At 34.7% G+C, this 22376-nt stretch overlaps 2 protein-coding genes across 4 annotated transcripts in view; one reads left to right on the forward strand and one right to left on the reverse strand.

Annotated features, from left to right (window-relative positions):
- IFT74 (intraflagellar transport 74) overlaps positions 1-22367 on the reverse strand; it is a 35035-nt gene extending 12668 nt beyond the window's left edge. The window contains exons 1-14 of one of the 3 annotated variants that reach the window (XM_064735203.1): positions 22333-22367; positions 21520-21666; positions 20927-21062; positions 20367-20415; positions 19452-19550; positions 19202-19262; positions 18715-18774; positions 17728-17789; positions 7370-7508; positions 6266-6328; positions 5481-5624; positions 4426-4466; positions 3159-3238; positions 311-364 (exon numbers count right to left, since the gene is read on the reverse strand). In XM_064735203.1, coding sequence (XP_064591273.1) covers positions 311-364; positions 3159-3238; positions 4426-4466; positions 5481-5624; positions 6266-6328; positions 7370-7508; positions 17728-17789; positions 18715-18774; positions 19202-19262; positions 19452-19550; positions 20367-20415; positions 20927-21062; positions 21520-21642 — 1111 coding nt within the window. In that variant the 5' untranslated portion in view covers positions 21643-21666; positions 22333-22367. The other 2 variants (XM_064735201.1, XM_064735202.1) reach the window with 2 other exon arrangements.
- LRRC19 (leucine rich repeat containing 19) lies at positions 10564-16454 on the forward strand (the record flags this gene model as incomplete). Its single annotated transcript, XM_064735886.1, has 5 exons — positions 10564-10593; positions 13016-13108; positions 14020-14530; positions 14726-14929; positions 16129-16454. Coding segments are annotated over 5 exons (1164 nt in total), but the record flags the coding sequence as incomplete, so codon positions are not given.
- Positions 22368-22376: the final 9 nt, after the last annotated feature.

A 22376-nucleotide genomic window follows, 5' to 3' on the forward strand; every position in this document is an offset into this window, starting at 1 on the left:
ATCACTCAATCCATTAATTACAACTTTGCTTTCATAAAATAAAGTTGTGTTTCTAAGACATTTAATGGTTGATAAAGTCTTGAAAGATGCTCTGAATATTTGTGACTGTCATGTAAGGTATCAACTATCTTGTCTGCATAACAAGACTGCAGAACTTCATGCAAAGATCAGCACACCAGTTCTTTGCAAATATCAATTAACTTTTTTAACAGTAAAACAAAAGCTCTAATTTAGTGAAATTAGGCTTAATTATATATATATATATATCTACACATACACAATATTAGGTAAATAATATTAGACAACTTACTGTCCATGCTCTCTTCCCTCTTCTTCAACTCCTTGTATTTCCAATTTTCTTCCCCTACAAGACATGTACCATTGATTTAACTTCATATTGTCTAAGGCCTGGATTCCTTCATGAAGGTAAAATGTCTGTCACAAAAATAAAATTTCTACATGCCTAGGAACTACAGGATTCATCCTATTTCATTTAATGTAGTCAGTTCAACTAACTATATTATATATATCTTTATATTAAAAAAGAAGATACCATAATGAATCAGCCTCAATGCAATTTTGACAACCTTTCAAGGTTACAACTTCTGATAGATAGGAGAGAGATAAATACTTGGTTTGGGCAAAGGAAATTCAAAGGGGTTTCTGAAGTTAAGTGAATTTCAATCATGGAGAACAAATGCTTCTTTGTATTTGGGCACCAAGATTAGTTAACAGTTTCTGCAGCCCTGTTTAATGCATGAGCCACTTCAATTGCACTTTCACCTTTCATAAGGATATGCAGCTTGCAAGTGATAATCTCATGGAAATAAACAGGAGAACTGTACAAGCAATGGTCTAGGAAAACAAAATGCACAGAAAGCTTTCTACAATTAAGTTGGAAACATTTCCATATACCTTCAATATACTGGTATTAGAAGTAAGGAATAACATTCATAGACACCCTGTTTTTAAATTCAACTACTCATTATAATTAACTCATAATATGTAAGTATTAGTAAAGTGGGACACCTGATACATCTGTCACAAGAAGATGAGACAATTCATTTCCTAGAAATAATTTTAAGTTTCAAACGTCTACATTTTTAATTGAGTTAATGACTGAGCCTGCTCTACTCTTCAGAATTCCAGTAATGGTGAGCCATGAAACAGTTACATAATCTGTCAAGTGTTAATAGAAAAAATATTTGAAGTCCACAATTTTGAGATGTCATTTCAGTAAGTTTTCTTTCAAATACACCACTAATACACAACTCTCTTAACTTCATCTTCAATGTATGAAGGGTTAAGTCTGTTGCATTATGAGTTAATGCTGATGACTATTCATTAAAAGTTTACTGCTAGTATATAGGCCAAATAATATGTGGGTGAATTATTTACTTATATAGATTTTTTCCAGTAAAACCTAAAAATAGTTATTCCAGCATCGCACGTTTAGTCTTTTTCCGGCTCAGAAATATTTCTAACACTGAAATACTTATCCTAAAATATTAAATAATCCTTTGTTAAAATGTCTGTGTTTTTTTTTTTTTACTGGCTATTTCACCTGATATTTACATAAAAAACTTTGGAGCTGAATTTTGGGAATGCTATGTAATAATGTTTAAATACTGATCCAGAAGTAAAGTCACTGGGGAGGAAGAGAGCACAGGAATTTCAAGGACACACCAAGACACTGATTTAGAGCAGAAGTATGAATGGCCCTCTGTGATCTTCTCTCCATTCACTAGGGAAGGCAGCACTGGCAGTATACATTTCTGTGTCTTAAAGCCACTCTTTATGAGTATCTTTAGTCCCTCTGTGTTACACAAAGAGGTATAATTACCTCTGTATTATACCTCTAAGTAACTTGATTCTGAATATTCTGACTGGTTCTGATATGCTGACAAAGAACATGCGCTTTTTCCTACATATGCTTCAAACTCTTCTTCAACAAATTAATTTTTCTAAAACAAGAGACAGTCAAGCAACGAATGACTGTGTGTGTGCACTAAACTATAAAATGTGAAAAGCAACTCACTTCTTACCTTCTGTATTTCTCCAAAGTTAAAATAAAAAAATAGTTGCAAGCCAAATAAAAAGGAAAAACTGAAGAACAATAAAGTTTGCAATGATATTATCTGGAAACACAAAGCTAATAAAGCAGTCTTAATTAATTATTTCCAAAAATATGAAGTATCTATAGAAATATGAAATATTTTGCCATGCAAAAGATGATAAATAGATGTCTGAAACATTTGCTTAGAGGCAGATTTTTAGTTATTTATTCAACTGGAATAAACTTACAGCTAGATTTTACGTTGATTGCACAAGAAAAGGCATAAAGTAAGAAGAACATAATTCCTCAATCCTACAGAAGTTAAAATTTGTAAAGACTTTCAGAATGCAGGCATATATTTATCTAATTCCTATCTGACCAAGATATCTTACAATCAAAAGAAGGTTTTCCTTTGCATGGATCTTCCTTTTATCTATAACCTTTTACAGCTTTCTTAGGGCCCATGCTCAAACTGAAGTTACTTCCTCCAGAAGAGAAAGTAACCACAGAACCACAACTTCCAGTGCTAGGACAAATTCCAAACTAACCTAACCTAAGCATCAGCAGCATGTGTTTGCTGGAGGTCAGTGTAAGCTAAGGCCATTACCAGGCAGCTTACAAACTCTTCTTGCCAAGATCAACCCAAGAAGTTTAAAAGACAGATACAAATAATACTGAACTCAGTCTACTTTACACATTGCTATTAAATATCCTCAATTCCACATTTGCTGACAGTCTAACAGATAATGTAAAAGGTAAAATTAATTAAAGCATTTCTAAATATGAGATTGTTCTGCAGTGCTTCCAGTAAGTTAAACTTCTATTCCCCAAAAAATATTAAAAACAAAATAAAACAGAAAACCAGACAGCTGTCCTAATATTTTATACATGAACTTGTTGAATGTACCACTAAAGGTGGGTACTCCCCATTTGTTATGCCTGAAAAGAAAAGGCTGTACCTGTAGGCACAGAACTTCTCATGTTGATGAGTTTTCACTTACTGCATAAGCCTCAAAATTTTAAGCAACTCCTAGGTAAAACAGTTTGCTATAGAACAATCAGATGCAGCTCTGCATAGTCTGCTACACTCTAATCATATTACCTCGATGGTTCTCCAGATCTGTATCAAGTCGTTGAATGACCTTTTTAAAATAATCTATTTTTTCTTTTACTTCTGCCAACCTAACAAATAGATAATGAAAGTCAAGGTTAAAACTGTGTTGTAAAAGACTTACTTTATTTTAGACAAAACTGAAAAGTCAAGAATAAAAATAGAAACTATAGATTTAATCAAACCCAAAAGAATAACAGGATTTTTGTTATTATAAAAGGTATATGTAAATCATCTGTCACTTAGTCCTCTGTTTATTAAATAGAAGTTCTGTAGCTCCTCTTTATTAAAAAAACAATTTTTGTTGAGTCATCAGTAATTCTTAACTTACTCAACTAGTCCCTCTGCTGGTTGCTATTCTTAGAAGTACAACATAACTGTTGTACCTCCAAAGAAGTACAATATAACTGTTAAACAGCAATAACTGTATTTAGAAAAATCCACTAAGAAATTTCGAAATAAATCACTCTGCTATGCAATCAATCAAAGTGTGAAATGAAACTACCTTTACATATTTCTACATAAAATCTCAAATATAATTCTTTGTTATTATTATTTATTAAAAAAATCTGTTAAACAACTCATTATCCAATTAAAATGCATTAAAAATTAACAAATAATTATAGTTGGAAATATTGCTTAAAAGAATTTAATATTGTTTCTAAGAGATTTTATTAATTATCTCAGTTTTTCTTTCAAGAAAGAGAAACCAAAAGGCTCAAAACCAGAAAATATTGTACTTTTTTATCTCCCCCTCAACACATTACTATTTATTATAAAATTTACTTGACTTTCTGGCCAGTCTTTGGAAAGACCCAGTACCTAAGAATCAAGAAGCAATGCCCTACTATGCTTTAGAATGGAACTTCTGTAACTCTTAGGCTTTAAGAACACATAAACAAACTTAAAAATGTGACTGCAGTGTAATAATGGTTAAATTTCATAGCTGTCTCAGAGGAGCATCTCTTACAAATCAATGTCTTCTTCAGCCTTAAACAAGTTTAAATTAGTGCTATTACAAATCTATATTCTCAAGGCGTGTTCCTAAGGGATGGAAGTAAATGTCTTATCACTACAAATTTGTTTACCTGAAACAGAAGAACATATTCTATTCTCTGTGGAAGGTTAGACTAGTACAGGTTTGAAGATGTGGTGATGTTCTAAAAAGTCTATAGAAATAGACTTTGTGAAGGAACACTACCATATGTCTTTAGGGTGTACATGTAATTTATAGCAACAGTATAATGGAGTTACTCACTGTCTTTCCATGCTTGCAATTTTTTGACTATCATCTTTAACCTACAAAAAAGTTCAACAACTTTATTATATGAAATTAAATCTACAAATGAAAAAAGGAAAATCATAAAAAAAATCTGAATTCAAAATACAGAGAACAGAAAATTAGCACTTGAAACCACAAATTTGTGACACAGTCCAATAAAAAGTGAAGATTTAGGCATTATGTCTTCCAAGTGGTTAAAAATCATACTTTAAAAAATGAAATACACTTACCATTGGTCATTCAGACCAATAATCTATAAAGTATCAATGGTCAGTTACAATATAGGCCATTGTAAACTGATCCAATTACTCCTGGACTAGTCTACCTGTTCAGTACCTCACAAGGTCTCTGGAGTTAGGTTACAAGAGCTGTTCAACTGGATAGTTTTCCCAACCAACATGAAAACCTCAAAATACCAAATTTGTTTTCTTAAAATAATAGAATGGTTTCCAACTCACACTTCCTTCTACTCCCCAGTCCTGCCATGGGCAGGGATGCCATACACTCGATCAGGTTGCTCAGGGTCCCCATCCAACCTGGCCTTGAATGCTTCAAGGGGTGGGGCATCCACATATTCCAGTACCTCACCATCCTCACAATAAAGAATTTTGTCATAACATCTAGTCTAAATCTTCTATCTTTTAGTTTAAAAGAGTTTCCCCCATCCTATAATTTTCTGCCTGCGTAAAAGTCACTCGTCCACTTTTTTATAAGCCTTCTTTAGGTACTGGACTTTGCTATCAGGTCTCTTCAGAGCTTTCTCTTCTCCAGATGAACAGCTTCAACTCTTTTATTTTGTCTTCATAGAAGATGTGCTCCAGACCTAAGATTATCTTCACAGCCTTCCTCTGAACCCACTACAATAGTTTTGGCTGGACCTGAAATATCCCAACTATTTTTAATGTCAGATTATTTGCACTGCCTAGAGGACAGATAAAGGCAAAGTTCAAACCTAAGTATTTTCAAGTATTATCACCCCAAATAATGCTGGCTTGGAGAATCTATGACGTAACAACATTTCCTATTCTTGCCTGCTTTAGTAATCTCTCTCTTTCCTCCTGGGGAGACTCCATGTTCTTATCCTCAGCAATCATTCGATCTCGATGTTCCTTGAGCTCATGGAGCTTTTCATACAACTGCACAGCTTCCTGCTTCACTGCAGAGTGTGCTATTTCCTGTTGGGAAAAGCAAACACCTACTAGCTGTTTTCAGATGGGAAGAGACCATTGTGGCAATCATGTTTTAGTTAAGCAACACTTACCTATACATTGCCAGCGAAGCTTATTTCTTACAAAAAGCACAGAGACAGTAAAAAGCACTTTATAAAGCACTTTATAAAAAGTAAAATTCATAATCCATATTGTCAATATTTCATTTTCTGGAATAGAATATCCCAATCAGTTACTTCTTGATTTGCAAGTTCCTCCTTGGGCCAATTTTCTGAGGAGATTTATTACTTCACAGTTGCAGGGGATTTCAAACTATGTACAACATTCAAAAGGACTGAATGTTGTACATATTTGAAAGTATTTGAAAATTATACTTTCTGACTATATGCTTCAGGTCATAGATCCTTTTATTCATGAAAGACCCAGTATGAAAAAAAAATTCCCTCAATAAGATATTTTTACCCAAAACTGATTAGAAATTATTAGTGGAAACCAGAAAGGCAGATTTGCCTTCCCATACTAGAGCATGATCCTACAGTATCTGAAAATTTAAGGAAAAGAAATTACGCATATTTTTTCGATTGTATTATTCTTTACACTAGCATTCAGCGAAGGTTAGTATAGAGATCACTTGCTATCATACATACAGCCCTTAGACTCTCTTCCTTCACATTTAGTGCATCCAATTCCTGCTGTTGAACAACCAATTCCTAAAGAGGAAGCAAAATGCAAAATTCAGATAAATATTACTACTTAACTAATTTTTTGATCTAAACTTTAGTATGTACCAAATACTGTAAACTGTCCCATTGCTGCTCTTAAAAATTTGAAACACAAGACACTGTCCAGCTCCTTCACATAACTCAGATGTAGTAAACACTTGCTTTCAGCATCCAACTTTTCCATTACTCTTATCATTGTTATTTGCAGTTGGGCTACTACCAAAAAATTGTTTGCACTTTTTCTACTTTTTTTTTTTTTTTTTTAAATCAGTACCACTGATAGAATTTACTATCTGTATTTCAGGAGTTTAGAGTCAAATTTTAAAATCTGAATCGCGACAGTTTCTTCATAGTCCAGAAAGAGACAGGTAAGCCCTGACTACTGATTCAGCTCATTCTAAGACAGACAGGAAACATGGAACTCATCTCTGTACAGACCATACAGAGGAACTTTTAAGACACTATGCTTGAACTAGATCATCCCAGGAAGCCTAGAAGTGTTACTCCTGTTGTTAACATACAGATTAGTGAAGTAACAAACATTTTATACAGCCCAGTTATTTTTTTTGGATACATTCAGACATGCACTACCAATAATAACAATAACAAAATAATAATAATAATAATATTAGAAAAAGCTAGTCAGATTCACTTTTTTACACAAGAAGAAAACATTCTACTCAAGTGAACTACAAAAACTGCTGGGGTTATTTTTCCTTTTCTCCTGCTTTTTACACATGATGAAACATCTAAGTATCCCAATGGCTTTTAAAAACTGCATGTCAAACCCTAAATTCAAACAGAAAATTGTGAACATTATTTCTTCCTAAAGCATGAAATACAAGAAGGCAAAGCACTTGGTCTCAGTCAATTGCCTAATTTCCAGGTACTTCTACAATTGATTAAGATACCAGCAAGCTTTTTTATTGTATTACTCTGTTGTCAATTTCTTCAGTATTTAAATTTTATGTAAACCCCAAAAAGCAAGTTTAAGAAATATTTTAGGTAAGCATAATGGAACAAGCCAACCTGGGAGAGCTTCTCATTAGCAGCTTTTATCTCCAGATATTTAGCCTGATTTTCCCGTGACATGTCTTTCATTATGTCATCTGCCACAATCTTTTCACGCTCGATATCTTCTTCTACAGCTTGAATTAACTTTTCTGTGCTGTAAAAATATAATGTTTTTGTAACTTTTACTGGTAAATACACATTGTAAACACTTATTTCAAACTCCAGTACTCCTTCAGCTTCACTGACATGTTCAGTGTAACAGAAAAAGCCTAGATGCTATAAAAGGGTGTTACCAACTTGTATCCAATCTTCTTGGAACTGAATTAGCAATACACACGTTCACAAAATGTAGAGAAGATAAAGAATTGTCTGCCTTTATAATACCCACATGGTATTTTCCAACACTCCCATACTGTCTATCTGCATTGGTCTCAACACTTGCAAAAGTATGGTACTACCTCTCAATCAGGGAATTTCTAGAGTAACAACAAGCAGTTTGAAGAAAGGAAGTAGATATGAAATTTGTGAAAGCACATAAAGAAAACATAATACAGACATCAGGATTTGACAGTATCAGATGATGATGATGAACAGATTACTTTTTGAAAAGAATTGTTAATTACTTTAAAATGGAGAGTGGTTTCAGAGGTCTGAGCAGTGTAGTTTTTTAACTATGTAATAATTAGGACATTTGATATTTTTTACATTCTTGAATCAGGACTTTATTCTTGTTAGAAAATGGATAGTTTGCAAATTCAAAAACTTTACCATTCCAGCTATAGTGAGCTACAAGCAACTGTCTTAGCAGATTTAAAGAACACATAAAAACTGTTCTCACTGTTTTATGATAAGTCTAGTAATTTCTGTGAAATTCCTGAAAACTAGAGAGTCAACTTGAAAACATACTTAAAGGAAATTAAAACTGAGACCCTGAAGAGTATACCTTAATTCCCTTCATTGTTCATGAAAGATTGCTAAAATGGTTTGCTTATTTCCAGAGCGATTTCTCCTGTTAAAAATTACAAAATCAGCAAAATACCTTCCTGCAGGACTTTTTTTCATCTGTTTTTCATTAACTTTTCCTGAGTTGCAAGATGACAAGTTATAAATTGTGTAAATGACACTATTGGATCAAAGAGTGCAGACAAAAATGACCTCAAGTTTAAGAGATGATGCAAAATAGTGGAACTGCACAATGATAATTTCAGGGTAAGGAAATAATGAAAATATTGTAGAAGCAGGGTAGAACTGACATTGGAATGGACTTCTGAAGGTTGTCTGGTCCAATCTGCACACTACTCGAAGCACTGTCACCTACAGCAGGTGTTAGTGTCTTTCTTAGGTTTTCAGTATCTTGAAAGATGGATATACCACAATGTGTTTGGGCAAAGCTTTGATGTTTGTTCACTCTTACAAACAGAAGAGTTTTCCAGATATTTAAAGGGACTTTGCTGTTCTTAATTTTCAGTCATTTTCCTGCCCTTAGGGATCACTGAGATCAGCTCCATCTTTTCAACCCCTGCTCATCAGGTATTTACTTCGATAAAATATCCACTAAGCCTTTTCTGCTGGAGATTAAACAATGACAGTTCTCTCAGCTTTATCCCACAGTATTCATCACTTACAAGGAATTCTCAAAAGAGTTTCAAAAATGTAACCACTTCCAGCAAAAATGCTTTGGACGTGATGATGATGAAACAAATAAAAATCATGATCTCCCACTTAGTTTGGCAAATTTGGAGTGCACTGGGACTGTATAAGAAATACTGGATAGTTGTAACGTGACATTAAATTTAATACCCTCTCGAGACTAAAACTAATTTATACAGACCCACTCCAAATATGAGTCCCTCACTGCACGAACAACTGTTTATAAATGGTTAACTATGTTACATGTGTTAATGGAAAAGAGATTTTTTTAAGCTACATGAGTAGTTTGATCTAAGACCTTTTGGAAGGCATGGAGCTAGGAGATGTCAGGAAGCTTTCATGTTACTTGTTTACTGAGTGCGTCTCATGCCTCAGTGTGGACCTAGGAAAGTTGTTGCAAGGTCTTAGCAGTGATAGTTTCTCTCAAATCAAGCCCAACTGCGGACATGGAAGAAAGAAAATTGAGAAAGTGCAGTAAAAAATTCAACAAAATGCTAAGGGTGCTGATTTTCAGAAGAAATCTCCACTCCAGATGTAATTCTCCTGGAGACATTGTAATACGGCTTAGAGGGAGCTTGTATTTGAATACACATACAGTGCCTTTCCTGGAGATCGCTGGAACCTTCAAAAGAGTGAGAATACAGTTTTCTACATGTATAGCAACACCACACTTGAGGGCAGTGAGGTCTCCAAGCTCTATAGGATTTCTCTCATCTTTGCCAGAGATTTAAAGTGTGCAAGACAGGACAAGGAAAGAAACTTTTTTTTCCAGCCCCCCCTATTTAAAGTGTGTGGACACATTACAATGTAACCTCTTTACAAGAGGCAATTCTCCTTTTCTTACATGATATATACTCCTGGCTAAATACTTCAAGATGATCCAGCATGTCCTTGAGACTAGAAATGTCTGACTTACAGTGACTCTTCTTCTCTGGCAGAAACCTTGTGAGGGGAGGCTGCAACTTAGTGATTTTTCAAGAGGCAATAAAAAAAATCAGCAACGGCTGTCACAGAAATACAATTCATTACCAGAAATAATTTGAACACTATGCATGAAGTTGAATCAGGGATGAGGCTTGGAAAAATTGTAGAATGTTTTGAGATGTTATGCAAAACAAAAGCACCAATAACAACAAAGACATAGTGAAGTAAAACAATTTATAATGCCACATATTGGAGAGGAATGGAGATAGAAAGGAGATCACAGAATCACAGAATCAAAAATGCAAGTCTTTTTCTGTCTCCATAATTTCTTTAACTGATAACTCAACTTGCTTGTAAGTCACCTGTGGCATTTAAACTCACTGCTTCCTCTACGATCTGGAACTTGACACTTCAGCATACTACAGTTAGACTTTCCTATTGGCTGCTGATCCAATTAAATCCAAGATAATTATAAGAAGTTGCTCAACTTAGTCAATCTTTTGCTAAGGATTTTCTAGGTTTATTATTTTTTTACACTGCCTGGTTATTCATCAGGTACAAAGGTTGAAGAAAAACAAAGTGCTGTTTCACCATATTATTTCTTGCCACCACACTGAAAAATCTACACATGTGTACATACGATACCTCTCAGAAGCAACCAAAAGGTAAGATACTTGGCAAGTCTAATTCAAAATGCAGGCAAAGATTTATTACTGTAACTTTGTTGCTAGAAAGGAAGCCAACACATCTCAAAGTACATTAAAATTTCAGGAATTACTATGAACCTTGGACATGCTGAGTTGTTAAGTAAATTCTACTCCATTAAAAAGCTGGGGAACAGACTCTGAAAACCAGATCAATTCTATAAATCACCTTCCCAGAAAATTAATTACATTATCTTTAAATCATATCATTTTCAAAGTTCTCAGAAAGAAATTTTTAAGAAGGCTCTTCTAATTACAAGGAAATATCAAAGTGCTACCAATGTATTGCCAGTGTTTTGCCAGGCTAAGTCTCTTTTCAAAGCACTTAGTTTAAGCAGCAGCTCATAAAAACTGGTTCCAGTAAAATGCTAAACTGCAACTAAAATTACAGATTCTTTCCTGTTCTTTTACTGATTACACAGGTTCACACACAAAAAATGCAGGCAGTCACATTTGTAAGAAATCCCTACCTTTTCAGCAGAAACTTAAGTAAGAGCTAGAAGTTATGTTTTGTAATATGTACAACTTAGATTTTTCAACTTGTTTGTTATTAATGTACAGATTAATATTAAAAACAATACCTAATATATTTTCCCATTCTATTTAAGACAGCTCTTGTCTTCTAATCTGAAGACTACAATAATACTATTAATCTGTATTTATAAATTGTCAGGTTAAGATCTGCTCTGTTTCTGAACTTATAGGAAGCAGTATCTTTAAAGTACAAATAAGCTGCAAGATCCAGATGTTAAAATGGCCATTTTGGGAGTTCTCAAAGAGCATCATGTCTTTCATTAACAATACACAAACTGAGTAAAAAAACATGCAGGCCACCAGTACCACCATTGACAGGTGCAAAACTTAATACAGAACATAATTCCACAGGGGCTGCTGCTAGCACCCCTTACCCCTGCGAGGGATAATGGCTAAATGGTAAAAGGTTTATGAACTTCCTCTGTATTCAGTATAAGTTTCTGACAGAAGTAGAAATACACAATGGATCAGAGCATTTTAAGTGGCATTTATCTTCCTCTTCTTTCCAGGAAGTTATGAAATTTCCAGGCTGATTCAATTTAGGTGAATGAGGTCAATACTCTGGCATGCAAATATATAAAAGTTATCAAATAGACTTAATCAGTTTGTTCTATGACCCCATTTATTTCATTATGATCAGCAAAGGCCTTCCAGTACTCATTTTAAGGACTGGTGGAGGTTTTGTAAATCTGACAGGCTGCCTATGTTTAGCACTGTTTGTAATTAAACTTCCTCATGTAATTTCCCCCACTCTTTTCTATTACATTCAGTGAATATTCTGTACAGCTCACTTTAAATAAGTATCTTACACTTTACCTTTTGGGTTTCTATTACTTTGCAAGACAGAAATCTGGCAAGGAGGTACTAATATTAACTTGACACCCTATCTTTTCAGATAAGAAAAGATTAATTAAGAAAAACTGGAAAAATTAAAGGTTCATTACCTTTTACATAACATTTTCATTCAAGTATAATGAATGGCATAAACAGGGACTAACTTAACATCTCACAGATATGGTGTAACATTTCTGCTCAAAATTAGTAGATACTATAAATAATGTCTGATTCAAAGGCAATGATTGAGAGATCCTTTCTTTGAGAGATGTTAATGTCACAGTAAATACCATTTGTAGGACCTTTCCTAACTTTCAAAAAATAAGGCTTGAATCTGTACAAGAATTCTGTCAATAGAGATTGAACCATGTTTACTTAGTTCCAAAGATCAGAGCAACAACTATACCTTCGTGACAGAAAAGTGCCAGTTTATATCATGTTATAGGTTACATTATGGACAAGAAAGAGATGAAAATATTTATCTTCTAAGTAAATATTCACAAAAATGCTTAGTAACTTACATAAGAATGGAAAGAAATCTGAATAGAGAAACCAACAATTCTCTAGTAGAGCACTCTGCCTCTGTCAGAGCAACAAGAGAAATTGTATGGGGAAAGCAAGCAAGCTTCAATACTTTCTGCAGTTTACTCCAATCATAGCCTTCCAGTACGCATAACTGCTTTAACAGGGATAATAATGAGTACAGCCCTGCCAATTTGTTTTATACATTTATGATACTCTTCTCTATTAACCTGTCTAATCAATCCCTTTTCTAGTTGCTGATACAGTCAGCAGACTGGATTTTAGGTTTGGCTCAATTAAGTGAAAGCTGAATTCATTAATTCTGATAACCCCTGTTTTTTTCAATTAATTTTGCATTACAAAGTATTTATGTAGAACACAATTTATTAAACTATCATTGAAATAACTGTATCTAATTATTTGTTAAACAATCACTACAGAAGACACAGGTATAATTCTGGTCTTGATATGTAAAAGTGTTGTTTTTTACTAGGCTCCAAACATGAAACTCTATTGGCTTGTGATCTGGGCTGGAACATTGTTTTTGAATCCAGTCACTGCTGACTGCAACATTACATCCCAAACCGTAAGTTTTACATTGATCTGAACTACCCTTACTTTTGAAAGATACACTTGAAGTAGAAGGCATTTTAAAAACTGTTTCATAAACATAAAAGTCCTGAAGAAAGAAATACAAAAATGCAAGTAAGAAGTGGTTTTCTGTGTAATGGACAATTAGCTGATGATAGTTATTGTAAGTGGGTAAATAACACTGAAGCATATTTGACATTATTTTGTATGTCAAATTCTTCCAAAGAACAGGAATGCCTCTTTACATATTTAAATAAATATACTCTTTTCAGAAAACAAAAATATTTCAAGGTATTGAGAGTAAAGACTCAAATCAAAAAAGACTCTAGCTATGCTAACCTTTAACACAGAAAACCAAAATGAAGTTAAGTGCCATAGCATACATATATATAACAAAAGTTTAGTTGAAGGTCTGCTCTAAATATGTTATTTTAAATTAAGAGTAAACGTAAATTTAAAAAAAAAAACATTTTAGAAACTATATTTTAATTCATTTACAGTCTTGAATAAATCTCCTCTATGACACCTTCTTTCCAGATTATGTAGGAAAGGCATTATTTTTATACCCAACAAATAATACATTCCAAATATTAATATTAATTCCAAAATGGTATGACAAACTGGTTACATTTTGGATAATCATCACATAAAGACTCATATATCTAAGCACTAAGTTGTCTGGAACATCAGGTCTCTAGACACTAGGAGGATTCATTCCACTCTCTCACCAGACCATGAGTTAAGAAAGATGTAGATAAAACTTAATGAAGAGCAATATAACTTTTCTTTTAAAGTGACAGCATTAAAAAATAGAAGATCATTTTCTCTTGCCTTTAAGAGACCTCACTGAGACACCATCTTTAGCAGCCTTTTCTATGGTATTTAATTGTTCTATTTTTTCAACAGGTTGCTTGTGAGGAGTCGGCAAAGAACCTCTTTAATATCTCCCTCAACCTTTTTCAAAATGTTACTAAATTAAGCCTCAAAAAGATCAAAATCACTTTAGAAGATCATGACAAAGAGATTCTTGGGTGTTTTATTAACCTCACTGAACTTTATCTGAATGAAAACAACATTACTGTACTGAACAATAACAGCTTCTACAATCTGAAAAATCTCATAACTCTGGATATTAGCAACAACTGTATTAGCACAGTTCATAAAGCAGCATTTTCAGGATTAAAACAACTCTCAGTGTTGAATCTATCCTATAACATGATTGCTCAACTGGATTCTGATACATTTACTTCTCTAGAAAGTCTGAGAGTTTTAAATCTACAGTATAATTTTCTGAAACATTTTCATATAAAATCATCCTTTAAACTGACTAAAATTGCTTTAGCTGGAAACCCATGGATCTGCTCCTGTGACCTCCTTGACTTACAGCTACGGCTAACTGCCTCCAATGTGACATTGGGTAAGTTTTGGTAAGAGCAGCATTTAATATTTTTTTACATCAAATAACTTTACTGTGCATTTTTTTCTGATGTGGATAAAATCAATCATCAATTTACCCATATTATGCAGTAATACAATAGCTATCCATGAGATTTTTTTCAAGTGCCAAAAAATTACCAGCATCTCATAGCCTTTTCACTGCTCACATTCACAGAAAATGAAAGCAACACCACATGTACATTCCCAAACAGGGAAAAAATCTCCATCAAGATGGCAGCTATCCAACCAGCTGACTGCATAACTGAAAATACTCCTTTAGAAAACCCTGTAACTTCCACTCCTGCTGTTAATCTTAGAAGTAGCGCCTTAACAGCTCTGACTCCAAACAACATCACTGGAAACAACGGAACACGTGCAGGTAATACACAGATATTTCACTTTACTGCTTATGAGCTGTTTGACTTGCTGTTCAATGACTTTATAGTGTTTTGCATCCCTAGTACACTCTGACTTTTCCATAAAAGCCAGGGCTACAAAGCAGGCATATCTCTATGTCCTGGTAAACAGTCACAGACATTGCAGTGAATATTAAGGTCTATTGAGTAGGTGTTCAAAACAGATAAACCCCACAACTCTCAAATTATGCTAAAAAACGATGATGAAATTTCAAAGCCCTAAAATTCAGATAATTGTCTCGATCTCTGCCTAACAGAACTAGGGAAACAACTTTCAAAAAAAAATTGCTTTTTCCAAAATAACTGCTTTCTAGATGTAGTTGTCTTCCTAAAACATGATATCATGAACTTACAGATTTTACTCCCATCCTACCTGTGCTCAGTATAAAGGATGTGAATGTGCCTGCTGCACACTCTCCGGAAATTTCAGTTATAGTCTCCTCACCTTTCAATGTTAATTTGACATGTCAGTTAACCCTTCCATCCTGAAATGCTTTACTTCCTTCTTCTGGTTAAAGCAAGAAAATTATCTACAGATATATACACAAATTATAAGCTTACCACTGTGACACGTTTCTTTAGCTGTATCACCTTATAATTTATTTATAGGGTAGTGGTGAGTACACAAAAGCAGCTTCTAGATAAAAACTACTTGCAACTACAGTTTACTGAAATTTTTATTGTTAAAGAAGCACAGCTGAAAGGATATGCCAAATAAAAGGCATGATACTTTAGGGTCCAGACATTACCATCATATAAAAAGTAAAGCCTGGGAAATAGAATTTGAAGGCAATTACTGATTATTTTTTTCCAAAGGTTATTCCTGGAATTTAACTTTAAAAAAAAAAAAAATTATATGTATTTATTATCTTTTATATGCCCCCAGAGCTTTGTCTTTGAAATACACTTTGAAACAATTATTTTTTATAAATATGCAAGGTAGATTTATATTGCTGGGAAACATACCATGCACATACATTATTAGTCTCTGTTACTGACTCCCTAACAACACAGCAACAACAAAGCTCTGGAGACACTCAGTCATTCCCCTACCAAAGTTTACTTGGTGAATTTTCAATTTAACTATGAAAAAAATCATACTTGAACTCTTACTAGTATTCCTCATGAAGATTACTCTTCTTTTTTTCCTGTTTTTTTAAAGAGTTACCGCTTGTTGGCAAAAGCTGGACCTTCCTAGCAGGCGTCCTAGGGTTTGTCCTAGGCACCACACTCCTGATTCTCACTGCTGTAAAATGCCCGGCATGGTATCACTACTTGATCAGCTACCGTCACCGTCGTCTGGAAGAAAATGACTCAGAGATGTTTGAACAGGAGTTCTCAGCTGACATGAGTCCTTCTCCTTCAACATCGGGCACAAGCAGTGAAGAACCCGTTGTAATATTTGAGAAAGTTCATGCATGTAGAGATGAAGAAGATGGATTTATTGAGGATAAATACATAGATATTTATGTAAATGAGGAGCGTTAATGTCTTAAAGAATGGATGTTGAACTGACATTTCAAAAATGTAGTACACTTGTACTTCAATTTTATGCCTTATTACATGCAATACAGAATGCAGCCTATCTCCTTTCATCTTGCCAAATTCTTAACAAGATTTTGCTGCATCAATCAGGAAGTTAAAAAAAATGGGGTCACATGCATGCATTATTGGCACAACAAATACTTTAGAACTTGCAAAAATACTCATAATCCACTCTTTATAAAAACATATTTGGCTACTTATATTGGGGGGCTTACTATATATTCTTTAACATGAACAAAGTAGCAGGTGAAATTGGCATAATTATTAATGCTGCATTGTGAAGAGGTCTAGAAGAGAAAAATAATTTCTCTAAAATGCTAAAGCAGACCACAGCCAGACTGGGGGCTGGCTCCAAATCAATCAGAGCTGTAACAGCTCTGAAGTCTATTAGGCAAAACTAACACAATCAGAGAAGGGAGCATTTGGGTACTTTTTGACCCAAATTAGCACAGCAAGAAAGACCAACTGCTGTATTCCCAAAAATGTGTATGTACAGTGCAATAAAAAATTACCCTTACTGCATTGCTACTGAATCAAGTATTTTCTCTTCATATTTTCTTAACACTTAAAAATTAATTCATTCAGGGTGGAACAGACAAACTTGTGAGCTGTTGAAATCTACAGTATTAATACAATGTGACATTATTAACTGATAAATTTGTTGCTTTGGAATGGTTATTGATACATAAAATCTCATTGCTGAGATTGTTTTCACTGGCAACAAGTAGGATCATATCTTCTCCTGCACCTATCTTGTGCCTAAATTAACTACCCCAAAAACTCACTCAGCCTATCACTACACAAGCCATTCTCATGTCTTACAAATTCTTATTTCAAGCATCTCACCATCCTCATCTGTCCCTCTGCACAAACCTACGTTACTAGCCAAGCAAAGATCTAGTTCCCCTTCCTGCTTGCTTTCTTCACTCTGCTACTCCACAGCAAAACTCCCAAAACTTGACAGCAGACTGCAAAAAGACAGGAGTCTGTACTGCCACCTAGCTCTTCCTGGATGGCAGAGTAACTATCTTCAGAAGATTTACTAGAGTTTAATGCTAGGAACTCCAACTACAACCTGGCACTAACGTTTATCATCTTGAAATTGTTCACACGCATTGCACCGGTGTGGTAGCATGTAACACCTCAATTTTCCCAAGCTGAGTTATGAGAAGTTGAGTTATTCAAAAATGAAAAACATACATGTAAATGTACTTACGTTTGTCTTTCTGTGAAAATTTTATCTATATTCTGAGTGTCTCGGTCATTCTGAACCTTTAACTTAAAAAAAAATAAAAACTTTACATACAATCAAGTTTGTAATAAATCATGGAATCATACAGGTTGGAAAACGCCTCTTAAGATCATGAAGTCTAACCTTAACTCAGCACTGACAAGTCCACCAACAAACCACAACAACATGTACCCATCTTCTAAATACTTCCAGAGAAATTGATTCACCTCCTATTTCTGTGGGATCTATTCCTGAAACACTTCCTAATATACTGTTTAAAACCACACAGATGGGATGGAAAGCATTCTTCTCTTTATGACACAGACATTGTACCTTTATTATTCAACCAAATGCAAGCCAAAAAAAAGTTATTTTGACCAAGAAATAATCAGGTCATCTTTCAAGTTACCAAAACCACCTTTACTGAAACTGGGTTTTTTTGTTTATGGACAAATTGATCATAAGAAATAAAATCAGCATAGTGCCATTCATGCCTTAACACTTAAAAGGCTGTATTAGAAATAAACAAGGAAAGCAAAGGAAGAACAAAACTCTTTCATATTGTGGTGGCTATGTCAGAGACCTATTTAATATTTTTACACTGGAGACATTTAGAAGGCTAAGTCAAAAGAGAACTTAATTTCCAGAAGATCAGGCAGCTTTACAAGGCAGTGCAGTCTGCTTAAATTTGCCTCTCTAAGACTAGTGTTTTGTGCTCCCAAAAAATAAAAAAGATAATTTAACACTCATAATCTGGGGTGACAACAGCCTTCTCAGATGCAAATCACAAAAATCTATCATGGGACAGTCAACACAAGACTTCAGGCAATTTTCTTACTGCTAACATGTTGCCAACATTAGAATAACTTAATTGGAAAAAAATGTCTTTTTTATATATGTCACACATTCAAAGCACCAAGAAAGTAACACATCCTTTCACGGTTAAAGCATAGCAAATATCCTAATTCTTACCATATTGTAATCACGGATCACTTCTGCCATATCTGTACTGGTGTTAAGTATATCCACAACCTGAAACAAGAAAGAATTCCAACCTGTTACTGCTCTCCTTTTCTTAAAAAAAAAAAAAAGTCAGACAAAGTCAAAAAGGTTCATGAAAACAGTAAATTTTGGTTATTGCAATTGGAGAAAAACATGACTTGGCAATCTGAATAGATTACATGTCATTTTTAGAAATAATCATCATTATATGTCACTGTTCTAAGCACTGAAATATTACACAGCACCAGTTTCTTAAATCCGTAAGCAGATGCTTCTCCTAATGTATAGTACATTTCTTGTTTTCCTGTTTCCATCCCTTTCCTTGCCAATAACTGAAAAAAGGCAGTATTAACTAGTAAATTTTCACATAGAAATGTCAAAAAATTATTCCGAATAAAGCAAAAGCAGCAAGAGAATAAATAGAAGCATTCAGTATCAAAATTCGACAGCAGCATACCATGTTGTAGTCTGCTAGTTGACCTTGAAAATCTTTGATTTCACCAGCTAAAGCCTCTGCCCTAAATATGAAACAAAAAGGTCAAACTTCAGATGGTAAGATTTGCACATAAAATAAAATAATGAAAAATTATTATTAAAATTTAAAATAAAATAATGAAAAAACTAACTATTCACTGATTCTCTGAAGCCTGTTCAATACTTGAAAACAGTCCTGTGACTTAGAAAGTTAGCACTGCAATTTATCTCACCGTTTTTCATAGGACAAATAGACAGATTTCTCTTGCTTGTACATTTCTACTTCTTCCTGCAGCTTGTTAATTTCCGTTGTAAGTTCATTTATTTTACTTCTGAAAAAAATAAAGAAAAAAGAATCATCAACATTTGGATATCCAACTAAAGCACAGCAAAAACAGTGAATGTATTTCACAATAGGAGGTTTGCAATTAGTATCTCTCACACTGCACTTTGTTTCAACTCAGCATTTCTAAGAAGAGGTAAGTGTAGAAAAAAGAAAATGGTTGTATCAATTACAGTCCTAAGTAGCTGCTGGAAAACCTTGGTATGAAATAAAATGTTTTAATTAGTTTTTTGTCTCTGCTGGCAAAACAAATGTGGAAATAAAAAAAACACAGTCTAATTTCACAGAATGTGGGTACCCTCCATATTTAAAATGACATATTTTAGGACTAATTATTCAATAATTAGTCCTAATTTTATCAGTTGCTCAATAATATGAGCAGGTGATAAAATCCTGCATGCAATAGTTTGCACAAGGTCTTGCCTTTGCCATTGCTAGCTGAATGTATAATCCAACCAAATAATCTGAAATGTACAATAAAAAATTTTTGTTTTGCAATGCTACTTGTTAGAAATGGAGCTATCAGACCTAATAAACATTGGAGCTGGAAGCTCAGAATCAGTGATCCTCCCCTTACTAACACTGTGAGAGAGCATTTAACTTAGCAAGCCTAACAAGAAAAGCTCAAGGGAATCTACTTCCTTTCCTCCTACAGAATATCTATACGCAAATAACCTTCACTTTTACAGCAGCACTCCTATAAAAGTTCATTATACATGAACACCATTTATTTCATGCTATTTTTAAGCTTCAACTCTGTGTCTGAAAGGGAACAGACCATTAAATGTGTGCTGTTGTGACATACCTCAGCACGCCAAGGTAGTACGTTTTATCCATTATCTGTCTCTGAGGACCTGATAAAAGAAAGCAATATGATATTTTGTTTTAAAACCCCTAGTTTAGATGAACTGTAAATTAGGAAAACAATGTGCAAAATTTACATAAAAAAAAATGTACAACTAATATCTTTTGGTGTCCCTATATAGTTATTACGTAATTTTTAAAAAGAAGACATTTTTGGACTGCTGTGATGATAAACACTACTAATACAAATATAAAAATAGTTACTACATAACAGAGTATTTTAAGTATTCTGTAGTGATGGAAAAAGACACAATAACCTTGTTCTATTCTTTTGAATTATTTTTAAAGACAGCTCAGTTACAGAAAAATGCTTCTCTTTGGCTACCAAGACTAACAACAGAAAGAGGGACACTTTAATTTTCTCTTTCTTTTTGCTCCTCTTTTTAATCACAGCTCTTCACTCTGCAAATTACACAATGATGAAAAGCTTTCCTTTAAAAATCTAAATATTCTTTCAAAATGTTTGCAGACATCTTGAGGGTTATCTTCAGTATAAAATACCTTTCACTGCAGTTTTTATTCCACTTAATCCCTGTTGAGTCACTGGGCGGTCTGCAACTTTAATCTGAGATGATAAGACTCCTCCAGGAGTCAAAGAACCACCACGAGAACCAGGTCTTGCTGTACTAGGAGGCATCTATAACAAAACAAATGAAAAATCTACCAAGTCTGAAATATAACTTTATTATCCTTAAGCAATTGCCAAAGCAGTTAAAAACTTCAATTAGTCTCTAGACTCCTTCTGTAGCAATCTTTTAGCATTTACATCTCTTCAGGGAAGCAAAGCTTCAGATGAATGTCTGCTGTAGAAGGTAAGGAATTACTTTTGAGCAGCTGTTCACTGTTCCATCTATCCGCAACATTAATGCTATTTAGATCTCCCAGGTGAACTCTGGATGCTGGATGTCTCTGATCTCCTCCAGGCAAGGTTAGCAAAACTTTATACGAAACTGAAATCTTAAATTCTTCTCAAAAAAGAACTTCTCCTCACTCTGGTCTTGGCACTAAAAAAAATAAGATTAGCAAAAACAAGCAAACAAACAAATCTAAATACATAAAAATTAATTACATATTTTTAATATTTACTAACATACCGCTGTTCCTACTCTGCCTGCTGACGGAGTCCTTGATGAAGAGGCAGGCCTTGATGAAGAGGTCAGTCCTATTCCTGATCTTAAGGCAGAACGAGCTGTGGGAGGTCTGTTACCGCTGGCCATACTCGTTTCCTTTTTAACTTCTCTCTGGTAAGAAAAGAAATCATCCTTTGATTTGCACAAGGTCCTTAAAACTATGAAAAACCGACTCTTTAAAGCATAGCTCTTACTACAATGTTATGGGGGGATGGTTTTGGTTTTTTTAGCAATTTGCAAAGTACTTCCTTACTGGATGGTACGAGACCATGAGCGGCAGAGCTCGGGAAAGACCATTTAATGTAAGCTGAGGCAGCACTCTCTTTTCAGTGTTTAATGAGCTCTCAGCTTATTCTTGTAGCATTTATTGTTTCAGTATCTGAATTCAAATCTTTAATGAAACAAACTGGAGTTGAGCAACTGGTGCAAACACTCATTCTGGTTATCTACAGAGGGTCCGTAAACCATCACCCATTACTACAGCAATCCCAAACCGCGCTGTCCCTGACAAACCCCGGCAACTTTCGTCAGCCCCGAAGGAGCCCATCAAGGAGCCCATCCCAGCCGCAGAGCAGCGCAGAGCCAGCGCCACGACCGCCCGGGAGGGCCCCATCCCCTCACCGCGCCCCTCAGCCGCCATCAGCCCGCGGGCAGCGCCGCCGTATCGCAGCAACCGCTCGCGCGGATATCGCGATGGCCGCAAATCTCGCTCCAGCCTGCCGTGGCTCCCGAAGACTACGATTCCCAGAGGGCCTGACGAGGGAAAAGCGGCCGTACAACCGCCTGCGTGAAGCGCGGTGCTTGCCGGGATAAGGAGCCTC

The sequence above is a fragment of the Zonotrichia leucophrys genome, chromosome Z, assembly GCF_028769735.1.
Source record: "Zonotrichia leucophrys gambelii isolate GWCS_2022_RI chromosome Z, RI_Zleu_2.0, whole genome shotgun sequence".
In the NCBI taxonomy this organism is placed as follows: Eukaryota; Metazoa; Chordata; class Aves; order Passeriformes; family Passerellidae; genus Zonotrichia; species Zonotrichia leucophrys.